This window comes from Haemaphysalis longicornis, unplaced genomic scaffold (genome assembly GCF_048455015.1).
Source record: "Haemaphysalis longicornis isolate Haplotype H1 unplaced genomic scaffold, Haemaphysalis longicornis Haplotype H1 scaffold_3, whole genome shotgun sequence".
Taxonomy (NCBI): domain Eukaryota; kingdom Metazoa; phylum Arthropoda; class Arachnida; order Ixodida; family Ixodidae; genus Haemaphysalis; species Haemaphysalis longicornis.
Window position 1 is genome coordinate 48,466,983 of NW_027526335.1, and position 23,037 is coordinate 48,490,019.

Consider the following 23,037-nt stretch of genomic DNA (forward strand, 5'->3'; position numbering starts at 1 on the left):
AGTATTTTCAGTAAAGTGCTTTTTCTCCGGAGGGAAGGATTTAAGGTTCTGTGATGAAACAGAAGTATTAACATATCTCGATCCATACAGTGCGACTGAGTGCGTGAATGGGCAAAGTAGCTGGAATATAGTATTCAGTATAAGCTGTGTTTACCTGTTCATTGAGGTAAACGCGTGGAAAGGCGTACGTAGCATTATTCTTTTATGAATCAAGAAGTTATGCGACGCACGTTATGTTTCACTGCGCCTAATAAATTTCAAGCTTTCTTCGTAACAAGGATATGCCGCGGTTATCTTAACGTAACACAGTGTGGGATGTTTAGGTCTGGGATGGAAGCTACCTTAAACGCGGCCGGGAACTGGCGATAAAAACGTTACAAATTACCACGCTTATATGCAATCGTTCAAATTGGCCGCTCATTCCGAGACGTAATACAAACTATTCAATTTAACAACAGAAGCTGACTAAAAAATAGTTTTCCGTGGGAGCTCGCTTCGTCAGCTCGACGACACTTGGGAGCCGACGGCACTCACCCTCCCTTCATCAGGGACACCCTCTGTTGCAACAATTGAGCTTGCAAACCTGAACGGTACCCTCCATCCGACGGCGTCTGAAGGGTACTGACTTCAGATAGTTCGGCATAGCCTCACGTAGCTGCCTTCCTAATCTCGCGGAGCGAACTGCAGACAAGCTACATAAATGTTCGTGTCTGGAAGTGAACGTAACTACCGAAACCAAGCGATGAGGTTGCAGTGACGCGAAGAAGCGAAGAATGTCGCATTTGATAGTGTGAAACATTGCGAGAATGGGAACAGCCGCAAAGAAGGGGAAGTCGAAAGATCAGTAATTTTTTCAGCACCTTTTAAGTAGCAGTGTGCATTGGATATCCCAACATGTCGCGGTGCATCTTTACTTCCAAGCTCCAACACCTGCACATAAGCAATACCAATCGTTTCAATGCGGCCAAACCAATTGCACTAACAAATGCTTCCTATGCGCGAGGCTTTGTAAGAGTGACAATTCGTAGCGGCCTCGAAGCAAGGCAGCCAACAACGGCACACATGGCGGGCTCTGACGATTATCGGTATGCAACGTGCCTCTTTTTTTCTTGTTGTCGAGTGCGTCGCCACATTCCGCCGCTACAACGTCAAGGTAAAAGATCTGTCCCCAGATGGCGTGTTGGGTTTGGCATTCAGTATGATGGTACAGCGATGGAATGGGCAAAGATGAGATCTAATTTCCGTACCTTGGGCAACAGCTGTCCTCGGAAGCTGTGAGCGCAATGCACACACGCTACATGGCTTTTCTAGCGGCACATGCGATCTTGTTTTCGACTCCAACATTTAAATATTGGAAATGCCAGTTCAGCAAATTTAGGGCTTATCCTGGACACACTGAAATAATTCTAGAGTCAGCATAAATGCCCCATTTTCAGTACCTGAGGTTTCATCCCTTAGTTACTGAAGTGAGATTAGGGGCAAGTGGTATGGTTCAGTTGCGCCGTAGATTGTAACACCAAAACGCACTGCAGGAAATCCCGTTTTACACACTGGTATTCGACAAAATACCCATGATGGTGATGATGATGAAGCCCCTTAAGAAGAAATGTCGCCCCTGGCAGGAATCTAACCTTGGCCCCTTGCGTTATGAGGCCGACGTCTATCCGATTGCGCCATCCCGACATGGTCGAAGCAATTTAGATGATGGACTCTCACTTTGATCCTCGTTTCATGGGAGAAAGCTTCGCGATCTAACTTATCTCTCTTAAGAAAGGGGCTTCGATGTGTCCGACAATTCTAGCGTTTTTTTCATTATATCATGTCAGAAAGTTTACCCTGAAGGAAACCTCCAAACAGTAAAATGAAAAAAAATCTTGCTTGATCATTTTTGATATCGTATCAATTTTACATCGAGCTGTCACAAAATGTACAATCAATTATAGGCCGTATCGAAGGATGCAGGATCGGTTTCAAGTCAGCTGTGTGTGTCCGTAGTTACAAGTGGTGAACAGTATCTATCGACCGGTAAGGATTGTAGGAGAAACAAGGGGAGACATACGATGTTGTATCTTGTTGTATTGCATTTTGTTGGCGTGGATAACTTCATTGGAGGGTTCGTATAACGTTGATGCAGGGCAGAAGATTACGTCTCAAACTTCAAATACGTGCTATCTTCCTCTTGCGCTTTGCTATCAGTGCTAAAACGAAGCCCATCTTGCGGCATTCTCACATTCCAGCGCTGTGTCCAGCGGCAGAATTTTTTCCTTTACTCTGTTTGGAAGAGAGCGCTTACTAAACAGTGGAAATGATTCTCACTCGAAAAGTTTCCATGATACTTATTGCTGAGTGATGACGCCATTTTTTGTGAGACAAAACTGCATTCCAAAAATTCAAAGCCAGGACAACGCAGAAGGCATGGAGATTTACCTCGGCGGGATAAGCTCTCATTGTTCTCACGCATTCAGCTGCCTTCAAAAGGAATTGAAAAAAGCGGTCGTATATTTAGGCCGATTTGCTCTACAAAGTGACTTCCTGGCAGCAATAGGAAGCGTCGAGGCAGTTCCTTCTCTTGTAAGAACTTGTCTAATAACTGGCCTGGCCCCTCGCCATAAAAAAGAACAATATTTGGGTGTTTCACAACCCGGAGCGACCTCTGGGCTGACGAGCGCTGTACAGGAGGGCTACAGATTAATTCAGATTACGCGGGAATCTTAAAAGTGCGCCAATGTATCGGAACACGGGCGTTTAGCTCTTTAGCCTCCATTCGAAAAATGCCAGCCATGGCCATGACTCCATTCAGGTCATCGGGATCAGCCGAAGAACGCCCCAATTACGAAGCAACCACTCTGTCTCCGGGCCAAACAGGAGGAATGTGCTCATTTCCTTAAGCCTTTCTTCCAATTACTTTTGACGGCACCATACGTGTAGAGATAGTCTTATCTGCCAGGCACTGGAGTGATACATAAGTTGAAGAAAATAGAAAGGCGGTTTGGCTAGGCCAACCACGTAATATCATGCAAACACAGCATGCATGTTTGTTTTTAAAGTGTTGTCCAATACACGAGTGGGGTTTAACTCGGTCGGTATGTGGGTTGTCTACCAGCAGAAACTGTCGGTCATGCGCCGGAGCGAAGGAGCTTAACCCTGGCATTTGTTGTGAGACCTTGCATCGCTAACCGCTGCCGGCACCTTGGCGTTCAAAGGGGTGCACCAAACACTTATTTCTAATAAGTACCGGTTGACGACGCTAATTTCCTAATCCCGAAGTTGAGCCTAAAGCTCATCTGTTTAAGTTTATTGGTTGGTAACCTCCAAGTAGAACGTTACGACGCGCTAAGCAATTTTGTATTCATTGCACGTAGAGCAGCGGGTACCGGTTGACGACTTTAGACCTCAAAGCGCGACGTTGGACCTCGCGTCCGGTCGTTGCAAACCTCCGTCTACCTTTCTGCGGTGCGCGCCAACCCAGGAGCAAGGAGATGATCATGTCGAAAATATGGAAGCCTTCTCGCAGTACAGAAGGTGGCGTGATAAATGCTTTGGCGCTAAAAATATCTTCGTCTTCTTCTTCAAGACGGCGGCGGTGGCACTTTTCCTACTTCGAGAAACTTGGCATCCCGGGGCCGAAGCCAAACATCATATGGGGAAACCTGAGAGAATACCACTCCATGGTAAGCATGAACCTCCTTTTATGTCAAACGTAGTAGTTCTTTTATAAAACTTCCACTGATCTTTTTCTCTCTCGAGCTGTCTTTCAGCGCAGTGTATTCCAGATCAATCTACCCGAGGGTGACAATCCAAATTCAAAGGGAAAGAGCAGTTTATCTGCAGTGTAACATTTCAGTATCTTTTAAATTGATCGATTGATTGGCTGTTTATTGAAGGAGGTCATAAGACCCTCAAGGGGGTCTTATGACATATATATATAGATATATATATATATATATATATATATATTGAAAGGCGAAGATTCGAGGCAGCCTTTTATTCAGGCGATCGGGGCCGAAGAACACCAGATCACACAATGATGATGATAATCTACAAAATGAAGAAGTGGCGGAGGCCACTGTGTGATGATGGGGATTTACAGGTGATGCATAGAAATGCGCCCTTGTGAGGGGATTGGCCCTCACACTAGTTCGTCCCTCCAAGCGATGCAGCCACCTGACTCAATCCGTCCCCACACTATTTCCTCCCTCTTCGCGAAGGCAGGCGCCCGTCGCCATCAGTCCTCACACTATATATATATAGTGTGAGAACTGATATATATATATATATATATATATATATATATATATATATATATATATATATATATATATATATATATATACAGTCGAACACGGCTATATCGAACACGGGTATATCGAATTATTGTCTATATCGAATTCATAAATTATCCCCTTGAAAATTCTGTGTAAAAGTATAGGAATTCGTACGTTTATATCGAACCGTATTTTTCCCGACATCGGGTATATCGAACGCCGCGGGAGCTGGTAGGTGCTCTTCGGCGGTCGCTGCACCCCCGATTGAGGTTGAGGAGGATGTGGAGGAATGCGCGGGCATGGCGAAGGTCGGGTACAGGAGGCGACTCCTCGATAGGCTTTTGATGAACCTCCGCGTGGGCACCGAGCTTAAAGTTGACCTGCTGGGAGCCATGCATATGATGACAAGCGCTTGGAACGGCGTGAAGAAGGAGACCGTGGCCAACTGCTTCCGGAAGGCAGGCTTTGTGACGGCCGAACTTTCCGAAGCTTGCGAAGACGGCGACGACGACGACGAGTGCATGGGCGACACGTTTTGTGAGTTGTCGTCCCTTTTCCCGGCTGCTGTTCCAGCCGGAGTGTCTGCCGACGACTTCGTGACCGCTGACACCAATGTTCAGGCTGTTTCGAGCCTCGGTGACGAGGATATTGTAGCTGCGGTCGCAGGAACCCAGGCCGATAGCTCGAGTGGTGAAGATCGTCCGGACGAGGAGGCGGCTGCACGATCGTACTCCACGGGTGAAGTGGCCGCTGCTTTCAGCTTGATTCGCCGTTGTTGCGGCGACATGGAAGGAACTGGGCTGTCGCACCTGGACGGCCTCGAGAAGATTGAGACCAGCGTCTTTAATTTCATTTCCAGGACGAAGAAGCAGGCCAAGATCAGCGATTTTTTTTCACGGAAATAAAGCGGCCTGTTGCGTCGTAAGTGCGGAATTAGTTGTCATTCTTGAATGCGCCCATCGGTAAGTGATCGGTCGCCATAGATGAGGTCTCAGAGCCCATATTTTTTATATCGAATTTTTCATATATCGAACTATTTCGCGATCCCCTTGGAGTTCGATATATCCGTGTTCGACTGTATATATATATATATATATATATATATATATATATATATATATATATATATATATATATATATATATATATATATATATATATTGTATAAGTAAAGAGTCGGATTCACAGCAAGAACAATAACAAACAAGGTTTACTTACGTAGCGGTAACGGGACTTGCCTTCATCAGAGTAAAGTAAGTCCCGTTACCGCTACGTAAGTAAACCTTGTTTGTTATTGTTCTTGCTGTGAATCCGACTCTTTATTTATACTATTTCTGCGCGCTTTGTGAGTTTATCTTTCTCTAGATTTATATATATATGGTGTTGTGTACCGACGTGGCAAAAACTTGAGGGACCTCTTAGTCAACGCTAAAACAGAGCCACCTGAGCGAGCTCAAGGCTGCCGACCATGCGGCAAGCCGCGCTGTAAAGTCTGCGCCCACATCGAGACGACTAATATTGCCCAAGCCAGCAGGTCAACCTTTAAATATGCTATCAAAGAAAATTTAAATTGCGACACCTCAAACGTAATCTATAAACTTCGTTGCCTCGTTTGTAATCAGGAGTACATTGGACAGACCGAAACGCCCTTCCGCACCAGATTTAACAATCACAAGTCGCATGTAAAGGGACTTCCCGGTCTTCCACTGTCCAGGCACCTCCGCCTCCCGGATCACTCCTTCGAAAGAATACAAGTAGTGTTAATTCAGTCCGGCTTCCGCAATACTTACGAGCGGGAACAGAGAGAATCGTTCTTTATACATAAATTTCGGACGCTTACTGAGGGTATAAACGAGAGCGCAGGGAGATTGGGCTGCCTACGAGGCCATACGTGAACTTTTTTTATTATTATTATTATTATTATTTTTTTTGGGGGGGGGGGGAGGGGGCGGGGGGCGTGCGGCGAGGGAGCCAAACGAGTGCTGTTAGCAATAAATCTGCGGTTCAGACCTACTTTTCTCCTCATTATCGTTTTGCCATTTTTAACAAAATAGAGAACCCGCGCCTGGCGACCACACGGTTCGAGCTTCGGGAAAACGGAAGGGGGGGGGGGGGGCTAGGGGGGTGCGTTTCCGCACGGGAATGACTCCTCTGGCGACGTTTCGGCGCTCCGCTAGCGCTTCTGCACCAATAAATCTCCGTGGCGCGCCGCGCCGACTCGGGCTATCGATTACAACACGACTTCGGACCATGTTGAGTGCGCGGACCTTGCCCGACGCCGCAGCCTCCGTACTCATGTTTCCTCCGCTCTCTCGCTATGTGTGTTTAGACCCTGTATTGGCATTCGTGAGCTACTGGGGGCCATGTGGCGCCTATCTACATTCGCAACAACGTTCTTCAAACATAATTCACTCCTAGGGATTTTTCTTCGGTTTTTTTTTTTGTTTTTTTTTGTTTCTCTTTTTGCAGTACGCGGAATGCGGCACGTCACGTCATTCTGAGCCGCTGAGCGGTCCCTCACTCTACCTTTCAAGTTTCCGCTGTTCGACCTTCGTATTCGTCAGTGTCTGCTTCTGAGAACCCCCCTTTCTTCTGCCTCTCCTTTTCTCCCCTCTTTCTCTATTTCTAATTGCCTCCTTCTTTATACTCCTTTTTTTTCTCCTGTTTTCCTTTTCCCCTCTCCTTGCTTTGTATCGCCGCTCGCCTGGGGAGAGACGTGTATATGTGCCGCTGAGATTATTGTACATGTTTGCTTTCATTTATTTGGTTTCTTTTCTGGCAAGAAAGAGAGGTAGAGGGCAAAATTCCCCTCTCTCGTGAAGTGTGTTTCGTAGAGCATTTTCAGTCACTTGTAATTTTCCCTGAAGCAGACCAGACCACTGGTCGAAACTGTCGAAATAAAGTATTTGTTAGTGTTTTCCAAGTGGTCGCACCCAAGTTTTTGAATATTTAAACAGTAGCCAAGAATTCCTTCTCTGCTATATATATATATATATATATATATATATATATATATATATATATATATCTCGAAGGCATGTTAACTTCATTAACCGTAATAAATAAATAAAAAGCCTAGCCTAGCAAGGGTCTCGGTTTTGGCAGCCTTGATGCCCTAGGTAGTATAAGAGGGCTTCCCGCTAGTTACCCGCTCATGAAAGGCTGTAGACGTTCGAGTCACGCCCCGGGCGTTTAAAAGAAGGTCCCCTTCTCCCCGTGTAGTCAGAGTGGCGCTGGCTACCACCCTCAAGCGTCAGATACACTTCTAGTAAATATAAATAGCCCAGAAAGTGAAGGAGAGCACAGTCGCCCAGATAGCCGAATTGGTAAGGCATTCGAGATCTAATCGAAAGGCGTGGGTTCGGTCCCCACTCTGGGCGCGTGTTTTTCTTCCTTTCTTTCTTCCGTATATTAAAAAATATTAACTTCATTAACCGTAATAAAAAAAAGCCTAATCACACCCTTATGCCTCCTTTGGCGTTGTAGACTGCCGACCTATCTTTCTGTATTTCCTCAACGAGCCCCTCATTTCCTTACTATATGTATATGTATATGTATATGTATATGTATATATATATATATATATATATATATATATATATATATATATATATATATATATATATATACAGAAAGAAATGCCGGCAGTCTATATATATAGCGAATCAGAATAGGAAATGAGGGGGCTCATTGAAAATAACACAGAAATAAGAGTTCGCAGTCAAGAAAACTTCGGAAAGAAAAGGGGAGGATGTGGTAGGTCATTAAAACAGATAAATAATTTGGAAAGAAAGAAAGAAAGTGAAGAAAAAATGCCCGCCAGGTGGGATCCGAACCCACGACCTCCAGAATACCGGTCTGGTGCGATCGCACCAAACTGATCTTCCTCAGGCCTTCCTGAGGAAGACCTGTCTCAAGCCTTCCTGAGGAAGACCTATCTCAGGTCGAAACGTTGGAAATAAGGTCTCCGAAGAGCGTACTTCTACTTTGTGCGTATACCTGCAGCAACTAAGGACTCTACTTCACGACTATATATATAAATATATATATATTTATCAACTAGGCATGGATTTGTCCCCGTTACGCAAAGACGGACAGGCAATGTGTCCTAATCATCTGACTGGCTGTGTTTGACATTTGTTTTAAAGTTTTATTGTCTTAGCAAATAAAGTCGCTAAAACTGAAACTTGACTGCTGCGTAGGAAAACGTCCCTTGATGTGGCCCTTCGTTGGCGCGATAAAGTCTCTTGATTTAGGCGTCAAGTGAAGGCATCCTGTTTTCTTTTGCTTAAGCAACGCCGAAATTACAATCCTCCCTACAAAATACCTTAGGCGACCAAGTTGGATCTTTGTCTGGACTCTGGTGTAGTGCTGCTTGTTATGTTTTCGTGGTTCTATATTCATCCCAAATACGAACTGGTCACAACAACCACGTCTGCGCTCCCTGCTTCGTCTTGTCTTGGTACGTTCAATTAAAAATTGCTTTAATTGGATCATGAACAGAAAATTCGGACGTTTCGTGGAGACCCCGGTGCATATAATCACTGGCCGTATTGACATGCGTGGCCTATTTACTCCTTGCGTCGCCAAAACATTTTACTTTGGCGCGACTTACATGTCATGATGCATCTTTTTCTTTAACAGGAACTGTACAAGGTATTGGGAAAGTGGCATCAGCAGTATGGGGACATATTTGGGTAAGACATTGGTCTACAGCGAATGTTTGGCATGTTGCCCTATTTATGTGCTGTTCACAAACGTATCGCGATGCGGATGCCTTTATTGTTTTTCAAAAGCAATTTTGGCAGGTTTATGGTCCGTTAACAGCCACCATGTATCTTTTGTCTCATAGGTTCTTTAACGGGGACGTCCCTTTTGTTGTCGTGAATGATCTCAAACTTATTGAAGAGATTTACGTCCGCAACTTCCAGAACTTCGTGGATAGAGGCGTAAGTGTTGCCTGAAGTTCTCTATTGAGCTTTTTAAACAATTTGGAACAATTTTCATCCATAGCCATGGTTTAAATATTTAAAATTCAAGTACGTACATGACATCACACCGCATCGTGGGCGGAAAAATTTTTCAAGATTAAACTGCCGGACCATGTGTTAACATATGCAGTTCGATAGAAAAGCGCGAACACGCAAAAAATCGCCTCCTCTACACAACTTCGGGATCGCAGACAGCGTCGTGCTGCCGACGGGTGGCAGCGAAACACCCCTTTTTCAAGTTTGTTGACTACGGCGATTGTGGCTATACTGAGAAGGATTCTGGGCCATGTTTAAGGCTTCCCTAGATTCTCCATCATACTGAATGTCATACTAAATCATGTTATCACCGGGAGGGTGTATTGCAACATTTTATTGTGTGTCCTGACCAAAACTGAGTATTCACAGCTCAAAGCAATATTGCAACATTTAGGCCAATTTAACTTGTAAGCTGCGTCTAAATTGGGCAAAAGCATATCTTTGTTTGTACCGGGTATCGTGCTTGTGATGTGGACTGAAAACGGAAGTGCCAGCGTAAAGGCCCAAAGTTCGAGTAATAGAGAACTTATGTGCATACGTACAACAAAAAACACACACACAACAAAACAAAAGATTGTGCTATGAAGTGTGGGCTCAAGAAGCTGTTTTCATTTCGATGCTGTGTTACTCGGATGCCAAAAATGTTGAAGGAAGAAACAAATGATCTCTGCCTCGGAATGCAAATTATAGCGCATGAAGTGGCGGGTTCGATTCAGTCGAGTGGCCAGGGCAGATATTTCCGATAGCGGCTAGAAAGAACACCCATGCGCACACAATTGAACTACGCAATAAATGTTCCCGCAAGTGTAAATATTATTGTAACCGTGAACTATGTCCATCCTCACGCACGAAGTGTATTTTTGACGCTATTTGGGGTGGTATTGACCAATTTTCACCTTCTGCATATTTACTCAATTTCGCATTTTTCTGTGTTTACGCTAGGTTTTTACGCCGGCATTGTGAATTGGAAGTAAATTGATGTCCTCTAACGTCAGAATCCGGACGCTAAATGGGTTCTTTGAAACCTGATTTTTTTTGTTCACTTGTCAGCTGTGCCTAGAGTTGTTTTATTCAGCTTTACGGTTCATACCGCCAGCTAGAGAGCGGATGACTTGCATACCTGTGCACACCAACACGTCGAAATCCTTATGGCAAATCTCTTCCGCTTTCGAAACTTTGCACCCGTTTCTTTTCCCCTAATAATGAATTACGCCTTCATTTCTTTTCAGCTCACAATGATGACAGACCAGATGCATCCTTTCTTGAAAAAGTCCATAATTCACATCTGTGGGTCCCCGTGGAAAAATATCCGTACCGCCGTGGCATGTGGGTTTACAGCACGGAAGCTGAAGCTTGTACGTATATATTACCAGAAGGTATTGCTCAGAATGTGGTCGCGGTAACCAAATTTATTCGTGAGACAGATTCTAGTAAATTAATAGGTACTAACTGATACGCATACGTTGGTCGACTCCGACATTGCCCAAATCAGTAAACGTTATGATGTCTTCAGTAATGTTTATCTCGATACATAGAAGATACATTCATGGTTTGATAAAAGCACGGTCACGCTACGTCGACACGACGGCCGTGCCGACGATTCGCTAACTCGTAGGCCAACAACCGAGTTGGCAGACCGCGTTGTCACCCTTCGGCGACACAAACACGCCTGCCCATGGGGAAACCGCGTGGTGGGACTGGCTCGCCGACCAAAGACGCCGGTAAAACCGGTCGGCCCCCCGGCCGGCAGACGTGTCGTTGGAAAACGACGGAGAAGAGAAAACTGCGCCCCGACAGGTATCGTGCCGTAATAAATGCGATTATTTTGTTAATTCATACGGTGTACTCGACTTAGTAACGTTCACGAAGCTTAGAATACTCAAGAATAGTGCTGATGCGCTCAATATTTAGGGTTTACTATGCTTCGGCCATGCCCTCCGGTGACTTCGCAACCCAGGAGATGGAAACTGCATATGCGTGTGCTACCGGAACGCATTAGGAAAAAAAATTCATGCATCTCCACGAAGTGAATCATAAAGAGTGGTCGAAGCACTGGGGATCGTTCTTACCGTAAATCACCCGTGGGATTACCCACTCCCGCATGTAAATGAGTGACAACGCGTGTGTACAGTACATACAATTCCAATCTAATCCAATCCGATACAATTCAATTCAATCCAAACCAATCCCATCCAATTCCTATCGAATCCAATCCAATGCTCCTCGCGCATGCGCAACACTGTGTGCACGGACGCCAAGGGAGAAGCCACGGACAAAGCAAGGTCGTAAGGTGCTTCGCCCCTAAAAAATGTCAGTAACGGGCAGAAGAAGAGTTAAGGAAGGTAATTAGGGTAATAAGGAATCAATATCGACCAAATGTTCACAGGAAAGCGTAAAACCAAGTACGGCAAGGACTGTTCCCGCAGTGGGAAATCCCAGCCGCAGGCGGGGAGGCATTTGCTATCGCTTTACTCCGGTAAGTACAGCACATTTGCTGTTTATGAGCCATTGTGTGTGCTTAAGGAAACCTTGCTGCGCAAGGGTTATTTAGACATTTCCGTTTAGCAGCTAGGAATTCTATAAACCAGCTACTGAACGCTGGTGTATAAGACGCGAAGGGTGGGCTTTCATCTAGTACACAGGTTATTTCACCAAAGCCTACCATTTCTGTCGTGGCACAGTGGCTTCAAGCGTCGAGCGCTTTCCATCAACGTGGCGAGTTAAAGTCCCGGGAGGCGCTTGTTTTTTTTTTCTGGGTGGTTTGTAAAGTGGCCTGATTTGCGTGTCCTAAACGCGAAATAATTTTTAATGATTTTTAGAAGCAAACACCTTTGTCATAGAAAATATTTCTCGAAGCAGTGAGCTGATTCTTACAGCCACGCAATCAGTTTTACTTTTTTTCTAACGTGTTTCGTGAAAATTCAAAACCATAATGACATTCTAAGGTTTTCCTTATTACACGAGGATAAATGTCCGCTAACGTATGCACTAATTAATTTACATCCCTTTTCTACGTGCTACATATTACATTAACACCGAAGGTGTTGATCAAATCGGAACTTTTTGCGTCCGCAGTTGAAAATACCAACAAAATACCTAGCGCATGCCTTGCTGCGACTACCGGGCATAAAAAAAAACAAGAAAATGTCGAGAGCTCGTGTGCGCGTGCCTCACGACGACCGCCTGGCGTCCCCGGCGCAAGCTTGTCATTCGAGCATACCAACTTAGGAACATTGGCCAAAAAAAGAACAAAACTACAGCGTTCGCTGTAAACATGGCAACACTTGCTCGGAACGAGAAAGACTCCAGCGTTTGCCATAATCGTGCCAAGACTTGCTAGGAACGAGAAAGACACGTCATAGCATACGCCCCTCCCACGTGATGTCCCATGATTTTCACTTCCAATAAAAATGAAGCAAGTTCACACGGATGAAGCAAAAGTCGTTGGGACAGCAAAGGAGAAGCAAATAGGCTGCGATCGTGAACTAGAACCATCGGGATCGTCGTGAAGATTGCGCACATCTGCGATACCTTCAAGTCTTATGCGTTTGTGGGAGCTTCCTTCATTTTTTTGAGCGGGGTACAATCAGAACATCGAAACACGGCTCCTTTTTCTTCTTTGTCCGTGATCCGATATGAAGCTAACGAGCACACACAGTACAATCAGTACACAGGCGAGTACGCAGGTATGCCTTCAGTCAAGGCAGCAGCCCCACAGTACTTCCAATTGAGTAGAGAAAAAAAGGGTTACCCGGCGGAGTGGCGAGGCGGCGACGTGCGGGGTAGCGAGCCGTCGGTGTGGTGTGACAAGCGAGCCAGCCGACATTGTGTAGACACCACCGCCCAACCGATTTCTGGACAAGGGCGGTTGACCGACGGTACGCGTAGCCGCGGTGTGACATGGCCGCCGACAGCTCGCCGACACGGTGTCTGCCGACCGAATCGGTTGACGGTCGAGCTAGTGCGACCGTGTGACCAAGCTTTTACAAGGCAACAAAGAAAGCTTCGCGTTTTCTTTATGCAGTAGATTGAAGCTTTTCGCACCGACTTGCACGTGTCATTATGCCGCCACTGGTGAAACTGACATCGAGGTGCGCCTTGATCTCATTCAGCTGAATTCAGTACAAGGAATTACAGCACTGCAGTACAATGGAATTAATACAACTCAACGTAAATTACTCCAATACAGTTCAATAAAATACAATAATAATGTAATAGAAAATACAACACGATGGAAGATACTTTCATGCAACACAATGGAGTACAACGTCATGCAATGCAATACAAGAATGAGCCGATGAAATTTTATCGTTTTACAAATCCGTATTGTCAGTCTCAGCCTAACCACCGGTCATATCAGCGTTTTGAACTACGAGTAAAAAATTCCGGAAAAGTAAGATTGATTGAGCACGTACGTTGTTTTACTACAAAGTATGTTTCGGGATGTTTTGCTGATTACAAATAGTTTGGAGAAACAAAAAACTCCCCCCACCTACCCGAAGGGGATCGTGCGGAAATGCGAATGCACTGGGTGCACCGATGAGTGCGCTGCGGCAAGCAGTAACGGAGAGAGGCGTGCGCTCCACTGCATTTATATACATTTTCCGAGCGCAGCGAGCGGAGAGAGGGAACGCGGAGAGGAGAGAGAGACCCGCGCAACACGCCCACCCCGCGCGCGAGCTCTCTCTCCCGCCGAGCTCCGCGATGCGAGCGCCCTCACACGCCCGAGCGCGCTCCTCCTCTCCACTCACTCTCCGCTACTCCGCCCGAGCTCCGCGATGCGAGCGCCCTCACACGCCCGAGTGCGCTCCTCCTCTCCCCTTGCCCTCCGCTACTCCCGCCCGAGCTACCACCTGCTCCGGTTGCTAGGCGCGCCACAGCTGTTGCTAGGGGCGAGGAGGAGCGCGGAGAGATAACACATGCGGGCGCACGCCGACGGAGCACGACAACCCCCGACTGTAGCGGCGCGGGTCCGCCGCGCCGAGACGACGACGATGACGACGAAAGCAGAACTACGAGGCGCGCGCTCACGTGCGCTCGCGCTGGAGGAATGCAGGCGCACGCCGACGGAGCACGACAACCCCCGACTAAGAAATGCATTCGCATTTAAAACCGCTGTTCATGAGGCAGCCAGTGATGCACCCAGTGATACGGGCAGTGATAGAAGAGCAGAACCAAAGTATATGATGTTCTTATTTTGTATAGAGAACGGGCAATTTTCTGATTTGGTGTTATAAGCATTCACAATATAAGAGAAGATTGAGCTGTGTTACCGACTTATAGTTCATTAAGCTGGATTAGGGGTACCGAGCTGTTAGAGGCCAGGCTGCATAGAACGAAATAATTAGCCCACCAGAAAACAATCTTTACGTAGACATGACCCTCGGCCGGGAATTCCGCCGCCGTACCAGTTAAGACAGATTCTATAAAGAATTTTGCGCGCCGCGTGTTTTTTCACGAGATCCGTCGACTGTACTTTATCCAGGCGTTTTATAGACCTTGTCAAAAAGAAAGGCTCGTTGCCACAAGCACGAAGTTTAAAAGATTGTTACTACTGTAGCTTTCGTATGTGTATGTCACATGCGATGGCAACAAGTTTTCAGATATGCCACTGTCTTGAAGAAATATTGCGCGAATGACGCCTTCATTGCAGGCAATGTTGAGTTCCAATTACATGTGGCACCAATATGACCGTCGAATCCCTCGTAACTTCCAAACAATTTTACGCTATTCCCATTATGGATACTTCTGGTATCTATTTAGGACCACACTCGACTAAATACACTCTTAGCCAAAAAGGACTAACGGGGCATCGGCGTCAGTCCTTTTGGGGACTAACTGCGTTGCCACTAGCATTAGTCTTTTTTGGGACTAACGGCAAGGGTTCCAACTGTTAGTCCCTCTGCACTTAGTCCCTTGATGGGTACTTAGGCACCTAGGCACTTAGACTTACTGCCAGTTTAGGTTCGCCGTGGCGGCCACTATTAGGACCGGTACTGGAAAAGGAGCCGTTAGATAACACTGTATTCTGAAAAAAAAAAAAAAAAACACCATGAGGTAAAGAAAGATAATATGGTTCTGTTAGAGGGCTTTTATTACGGCGGACAGTCCGCGCCTTCGAGGAAAACTTCATTTTGTCGTTCTGCTGTGGTCCGGCAGATTACAACTTTGAGTTCCACGAAATATGGAGAAAAATGCTGTATTCGTCCAATTTACACCAGATTTTAACCGTTATTTTCAAGTTTTATTCTGGAAATAGTTGCGATTACGAGGGTGCAACTATTTTTGCCTTTCTCAACCTCAGAGTGTACGCATCCCTTGCTGATCCGGCGTTTTGCCAAACTTTTTGTAATTTTTCTTCTTAAAGGGGTCCTGAAATGCCTTCCGCCGATGCATGGATGTACATGTAACCAAATAAAGCAATGTATTAGCAATCTCCTCCTGCAAGAATTTTGTTAAAGCGATGAGTATTAGCTGAGAAATCGTAAATCAAAAACCGCGAATTATCGTCGCGCCGTATTTCCTCCTCCTTTCAACTGTTTCTTCGCTGTTGGCCTCCCCTCCCATGATGCTCCGCTCCTCAGCGGTGACGTACTTCCGCTATTGCGCTCCCACAGACTGCCGTCTGCTACGGGCCAGCTCTTTCGGCTTTTTCATCTCTGTAGACACCATGGAGACAGGCTGCAAAAGCGAACGAATGACCTGGCCGCATGTGTGCGGCCTGGCCTTGCCCTTTCGCGGTGTACGTAGCTGCAGGGCTGCAGTTGGTATCGGCGGCGAACTCGCAGCCGCGTGGGGAGAATCGTGCGCTCGTTCCCTTTGGTGCACCGCGCACTGTTTATCCAAAAAGCGCGGTCTCAGATGTGGCCCCGCTGGTGCCGGGTGTTATTTTGCGGTGGTTGTAATTCCTACTACCGGCGGCATGTGAAAAAATACATTTTCAACCGACACAGAACACTTGCACAAAACGCGCCGGATCGGATCGCTTTATCAGCGGCGATGAACGTGAAGGCGAAGAGCAAACCAACGCTGCACTCGATCAGCGAGAACCCGTGTTCTGACAAGCTGCACCCATGTGTTGCATTCAACACTGACGGGAAAGCGTTTGTTTGCACTTGTTTGGATAGTCGTAAAATGTCCAAACACTCCGGCACTCCGCTAGCAGATCAGCCGGCGAGACATTTCGGAAAACATTTGACAGATGGCGCCGTATGCATTAGTGTGTCGCTACGCAAAACTGATGAGACGCTCTACTAAAACTCCCATCGCGGTGTCACGTAGCGGGACGCAAAAATTTAGCGTTTAGCGTATGCAAAGGCCACAAACGCTGTACTAAAACTCTATTAGCAGCAAAATAACGTGCGTATGTGAAACCGCTTGCGTTTACAAAGCTGCACGCCGAGCGCGTACGTTTCAAACCTAGTGACATCGTTTAAATACACTGGCAAGCACAGTGTAACGTAGTCAGATATCAACCGTATGCTCAGGCGACAAGCAAGAGCTTGTTTTATGTGGGGCGGAGATTGCGCATAAAGGCCCGTTCGCACTTGCGACGAAAGCGAGTGAGAGCGGCAGGAATTCCGTCGCTTTGTCGCGCGACGATTGTTTTTGTCGAATGGTCGGGACAAATTTTGGTTGCGCGACAGAATTCCCGTCGCTTTCGTTCGCTTTCGTCGCAAGCGGGAATGGAAAGTTCTGCCGCTGCCGTCTGCTACGCAGCTCGGAGGTAACCGCGCGATCTGCTCGGGCCGGATGAACGCGCACACTCCCGCACGGCAGCGCCCCAAGCGGCAGACGGCCGCGTACATCGCTCCCGGCGCCCGCCTGGAGCCTGCCCTCGGCACACTAGCCAGTATATTTCAGGCTATAATGGAGGAAAGATTTTTTGCTTCCGATGAACCTAGTTCTTCGCCCCTGTGTTTTTAAATACGTGAAGTGGTTAGCACGTCGTCCTCACGCAGCTCTGTATCGTCGTAGCATCGCTGATTGTCCGAACGAAGCTTGCAGCTAAGCCAATGCAGCGACCGAAGCTGTGTGTGTGTGTGTGCATCGCCTCCTGTGTGTTGTGGGCGCGTTCGTTTCGCGATGAAATGCGACATTGTACTTCTGCGGGTGGATAGTGCTTCCCATGGTCTGGATTATCTTTCTCGAACGACGTTCCACTCAACCTCGCATGGGGTATGTGCAGTGTGCCTGGCTAAAAGCCTTCTCGCTTGCGCGCCAGAGTTGTGACTTGCTGCTCGTCCCCGCAAACCGGGTGTGAGGTGAGTGCCGTATTTACGACGGGCAGGAGACGGCAACTCATCGTCTGTCAATCGCGGTTCAGACTTGCAACGCATGTTGTGACGTTGCGTTCGTTCGAAACGCATCTCTGGATTGTTTTGAAGTTGAATAAAATGTACGCGTCAAACCCGGGCATTCGGCTCAGGGCGTTCTCTGCGATTGCACCAAAGAAGTGCCACGGGACTTTCTTTATGGTACGTACTCACGTAAGATAAAATCCACGTCGCGTTATGGCCGTGTTGCATTCAATACAAACGGTTAAGCGTTTGTTTACACTTGTTTCGTTTGTCGAAAAATGTCAAAGCACTCCGGCACTCCGCTGGCAGATCAGCCGGCGAGCCGACGCTGAGCAGACGACTCATCTCTTTGCCGGAAGTGCGTGAAAAAGCCGCCCAATAGCAGGATGTCTAGCTCATGATGAACATCTGGGAATCGATGATGTAGACATGTGAAGATGGCGGCGTCCAAAAACACGAAGGAAAGGGTGATAAAAAAGCGACAAACTTTGCAACAAAAGTGTGAGCTTTCCGCTGCGCGTAAAAGAGTAATACTTGGCACAGGTGACGTTGGCGACCCAATCTAGCGATTGCGCTAGTTCATTTAGTGTGCTCAAAATGCCTTTCAGGGCCCCTTTAAAATAGCACGTTTTCATTTAAAATTTAATATGTCCGCGAGTAATTCTTGTATCCTAGCAGCACCATGTTGTAATTTTAGTGTTCGTGTTTGCCTAAAAAGAGCCCTTCAAGAGTCTCGACCACGTGTTAACCACGCTTTATGACATTTCTGGCTATAAATTTATTAAAACTGCAATTTCAAAAAAAAAAAAAGTTAGCGGTTAGGTTCATTTTTGTACGCTTCTCCTGCTGGGGTGGTTATTTATGCTGTTGGGCAGCTCGTTTGAAGGAAAACTGCGTTTTTACTATTTTAGGGTTAAGTAAAAAATTGGGTAAATATTGACCGAAACAAATAAAAATTAGGCCGTCGTCGGCAGTAACGCACAGCGAATCGACTGGCGTTGGTTTTAAAAAAGAACTGACACTCTGACGCTAGGGTGCAACAAGCTCACGAACTTCAGAAAAAAGGGCGAATGGGGAAAAGCCGCCGCCGCCGCAGCTCACCTTTCGCATGTCCGTCCCTGCTGTCCGCCGAACAAGTAGAAACAAGTCGGAGGGCCCCCGGCAGTGGAAGCAACAGTAACGTTGCGGGAGCAAACGGTGCGGTTAGTCTTTCCGTTGGTCCCATTCGTTTCGAGGGTCCAACGTTTGGTCCCTTCATTTTGCACACGGCCCCAATCTTGGCGTCTTTGTTCTTTGGGGGACTAAATGTTCTTCGCGATGCGTAAATGCTGCAGTTCGTCTTATTTTCTCCCATTGTGGCTAAGAGTGCAGAGGGAGACCATTAACTAGCGACAGAGACCAAAAATACCGGATTGGTTTATATTTAAAAATTTAAAATGAGCTCACACTTTCTCCTGCAGATGATGCCCCACATAGAAGAAAATGCGGATATCTTCATCAAATATATGGGGAAGTACGCAGACTCCGGTAAAGAAGTGCACATGCTTCACAAGTTCGAAGAATTGTCAATGGACTACGTTGCGCGAGGTGCGTTCGGCATCGATGAGCGCTTCCAAGGAAAGCCCGACCACCCTGCTTTGGCCGTCGCCAAAGCAACACTTAGAGGCTGCATGATTGGACCTTTTCACATGATCGCACGTAAGTGACCAGTCGATGATGGCTATGAGTGGCCGAATTTTATTTAGGGTTTTTTGCAGCGGAACTGTTGTTACTGGCCGTAATTCCCGCGTTGCAAAAAACTCCCCGGCCGCATACACACATAATGAGATTGGCCAAGATTTGCAAAAAAAGGGAAAATCCAGCGTTCGCCGTAATCATGGCTACACTTGCTCAGAGCAAGAAAGACGCATAGCGTACGCCCCTCGTTTGTTCGTACTCGTGTCGTCGTTCGCATGCGCTCGCTATCGTAGAAGATCCCTCGCGCGCGGCAGCGTCTCAGACACCCTGTTTGAGAGAGGTCACCACGGCTGCCGCATTCTCTGGAAGCCATAATGGATAATTGGAGACATGGCTTTGAGAGTGCCCCTCCTTCCAGAGACGGCTTGCAGATACTGCCACCGTTGTCTCGAGTCGATGACGGAGAGCTGGAGGAAGTCTACAAGGCTGAGGATGACTTTGCACCCACCACTCGCCGCGAAGACGACAACCTCTTCAATACATATGGCGACGATTTCTAGCACCGCGACTGTGCAAATAAACAATGATACCGAGACTTAACTATGTGTCCGGAAATGCTCACCTACAACAGCTCCGCCTGTCAAGTCTTGCTCGTGAGTGCAACCGTCCCTAAATTTTGTGAAGGATTGATGTAGGATGAAACGCCCTGGTTTGCGGTGTTCTCGCGAAAGGATGAAGGTTTTACAGACGCCTCACGGAAGCACTAAATGGTATGATTCGAGAGAACGTGTAGGAAAAAGTTAGGAATTTCTGTCGCTTTTTGTCATGGGCATGCGTAGAATGGTTCCTGAAAATTGCGTTCTAGAGGCCTGAAAGACGAACTCAGTGGTTCAGTACCTACGTCCAAAAGTGCGAGTATCACGCAGCGAACAATCTGTAATGGCGAAAGTTTGCAGTTGGGAGAGGCATTAGTCCTTGCCATCCTCAACCAAGGCAGCGTACCTTTGTCCCCTGCGGGACGAAGGCTGCTTTTAAAAACTTCAAACCAGCCTACTCTGCGCGCTTTGAGAGAAAAATAGAAGTGGTAATTAATTTATGTGCCCTGGAGTCTTCGAATCTTTTAACTTCGTGTAATCTGCCCCCCACCCCACTACCAGTAACGTGTCTCGGTAGCTATTGAGTTTTCCTAAGGGTGCACCCGTTGTAAATTCTCCGCATTCCATATCCCTGCCAAAATTCACTTCTTTCGCCCAGTTCGAGCTATTTAATATCGTACAGCCGGGTTCGCTGTTTAGTCCGTCTCAGTGGTTTCTTTGGTATCATTATTCGCTTTTCTAACCATAGCTACTTGCGTGGCTATAAATAACACAATATCAACAAGCTGTCTTCAAGAATTTGGTATTCCAGGGAGCGCATTTGTATTTTCTTCGCCCAGTCTTTGTGTCTTGTTTTTCGCCGGTTTTTACAAAACTTCGGCCTTAAGAAAACCCTTAGCACAACAAGCAACTTTATTTAAATAGAAAGATTCAATTGTAAAATATTACTGGAAATTTGCACCCGAAGCGCGAACAGTGCAAAAATGTCGCATTAAGTAGCAGAAATGGGGGACCACCCGCAAGCTACATTACCGCACTTAACGTTTGAAGGTGTAAGTGTAATTTGCGCTGCTTCCTTACAGCGGCGACAAAGCAACCGTACGTTGACACAGTTCTTGCGGCTTGCTTTCAAAATTGAGACTTTTTCGCGTTGTAAATAAAGCATGACGATATTTTAGCCTTATTTAAAAATACCAAAGGGTACAGCACAGACACATCAACGAAATCAGCATAAGGAGGTATTACAAGCAACAAGGACACTACGCCGTGCATTGAGTACCCAATTATCACAACAGCACTCACTGTCATTGCCTGAAGCTAGAATAACACTGACACCCAGCTCATGCCAAAAAAAAAAAAAAAAAGAATCAGAGTTCAAGCTTATTTTTTCTCTTTAGATTGTACAACGACTTTTGGAGCACTTATGAAGCCTCTTCACTGGTTGTCACTGTGTCTGGGAGAATATTCATTTCAAAACCTTACCGACCAGACTGCGAAGATAGTTGAGTTACGAAAACAAGACCCGTCGGTGAGTGGAGCCTCTCTGTATTCTGTGTTGGGCTTTTTCGGCAAAGCCTACTTGCTAAGGGATTGAATAGATATTTGTCATGTTTGAGATCGCGCTCTGGCATCGTTACGAAAATTTCTACATGAAAGTGCTAGGCAGACACCAGCGTCAGGAAATAATTAGGCTGGTTAAATGAAACTGAAACTGCCAAGTCGTATAAAAGACATATCTAACTTTGTATTTAAAGTTTCTTTTTCCTTTCGTGCTTTCGCCTTCTCGAAGCTTCGAAAGCCCGACATCTTGCAAAATCTACTTGATGCCGAATACGTAGAGACGGAGCAAGATGGAAACGATACAAGCCTGTCAAACGGTAACACAGCTTGAATTTTTCGAGAAAATATGGTTTGTTCACATGCGTTTTTTTAGAGTTAGTCGAAAATATTTATTTTGTCTGTGGCCCATAAAGGGTGGTCATGATGCGGGCACTTTAGCTCCATTAGGTCCACAAATTAGAAAAAGTGAGGTGAAGCGCTACGAGTTTTTGTGCAATAAACGTCATAATTACACTTTGGCAGAACACCCGTGCACTGCATTCAGCCTTCTGCCATGTCTCAGAAGACAAATTTGGCTAGGAGGTGTCATGAGTCTCTATGTTATGGAGACCGTTTTGGGGGGGAATGTAGCACTGCGAGAATCATTCCAATTTGTTTCAAAGCGTTTGGTAAACTTACATTCTGAATGAACCTTCTCTGTACATCCATTCGCGGTAGTAAAAGTTGCGTAAATGAAAACTATCTTTAAGTACGTATATAGCCTAAGGAGCCAACCCACCAATTATGATCCCTGCGATAGCTTGCGACAGCTGTTAGTAGTGTCGTCTCGTAGTGTCTAGTGCTGTCTACTCGTGTGCAGCTTTAATCATTTCGGCTGCCATAAGATTACAATACGCAGCCGCATGTCATTGTCCTTCCTTTACAGTATCCCTAAAGTACAGAGCCCTAACCACAGAAGAGATAGTCACCAGCGCCTCAACGCTGTTTGTTGCTGGGTAAGATACCACTCCCTTAGCGTCATAACATCTCAGTCCCATTTCCCTTGACATGGGCCGAGAAAACGATGCGACACACGCCGCTGACCGCGTTATTACACTCCAGGCGTTTTCGTTGCCGGAAGAGGGCCTTTCCGCACCATCCACCTATCCCTCGGTTACTTCCGGATACAATGTAATCTAATGCTGTTTTTGCCAACTACGGCTTCAATACGTTCCTCCTCACCTATCCATCAGCACACAGGCTGCCCTAATTCTGCGTCGACTACAGACCAACACATACTACTACTCTTTGATACTCAACATCTCTCCGTCTATTCACCCCTACAATTGCCCCTCCTGCTCTGCCCCGAAAGCCACTTTCCACCTATTCTGGGACTGCCCCCATGCGCCCTAGTCTGGCATTCTCCCCACGAGCCCTCCCTTCTCCTTCCCCCAAGCAATAAGACGGCGATCCGACCAGCCCACGGTACGGTAACCAGGAACGCCTTATCGCTCACCCGTAGGCTGCTGCAATGGCTCGCGGCTTTCCCGACTAAAAAAGCTCCCCACTTGTATGCTCATTAAAGGTTTTATACCCACATCTAGTGCAATATACACCCTGCAAAAGTTTTAAT

The 23,037-nt window shown here is 46.5% G+C and overlaps 1 protein-coding gene across 3 annotated transcripts in view; it reads left to right on the forward strand.

The window, feature by feature from the left end:
* Positions 1-23,037, forward strand: part of LOC144174430 (cytochrome P450 3A4-like) — a 39,977-nt gene that overhangs the window by 7,503 nt on the left and 9,437 nt on the right. For all 3 annotated transcript variants that reach the window (XM_077703142.1, XM_077703141.1, XM_077703143.1), the window contains exons 3-10: positions 3,575-3,671; positions 8,910-8,962; positions 9,118-9,214; positions 10,522-10,647; positions 19,053-19,290; positions 21,263-21,393; positions 21,655-21,742; positions 22,351-22,420. In XM_077703142.1, coding sequence (XP_077559268.1) covers positions 3,575-3,671; positions 8,910-8,962; positions 9,118-9,214; positions 10,522-10,647; positions 19,053-19,290; positions 21,263-21,393; positions 21,655-21,742; positions 22,351-22,420 — 900 coding nt within the window. The remainder of the gene's footprint in view (positions 1-3,574; positions 3,672-8,909; positions 8,963-9,117; positions 9,215-10,521; positions 10,648-19,052; positions 19,291-21,262; positions 21,394-21,654; positions 21,743-22,350; positions 22,421-23,037) is intronic.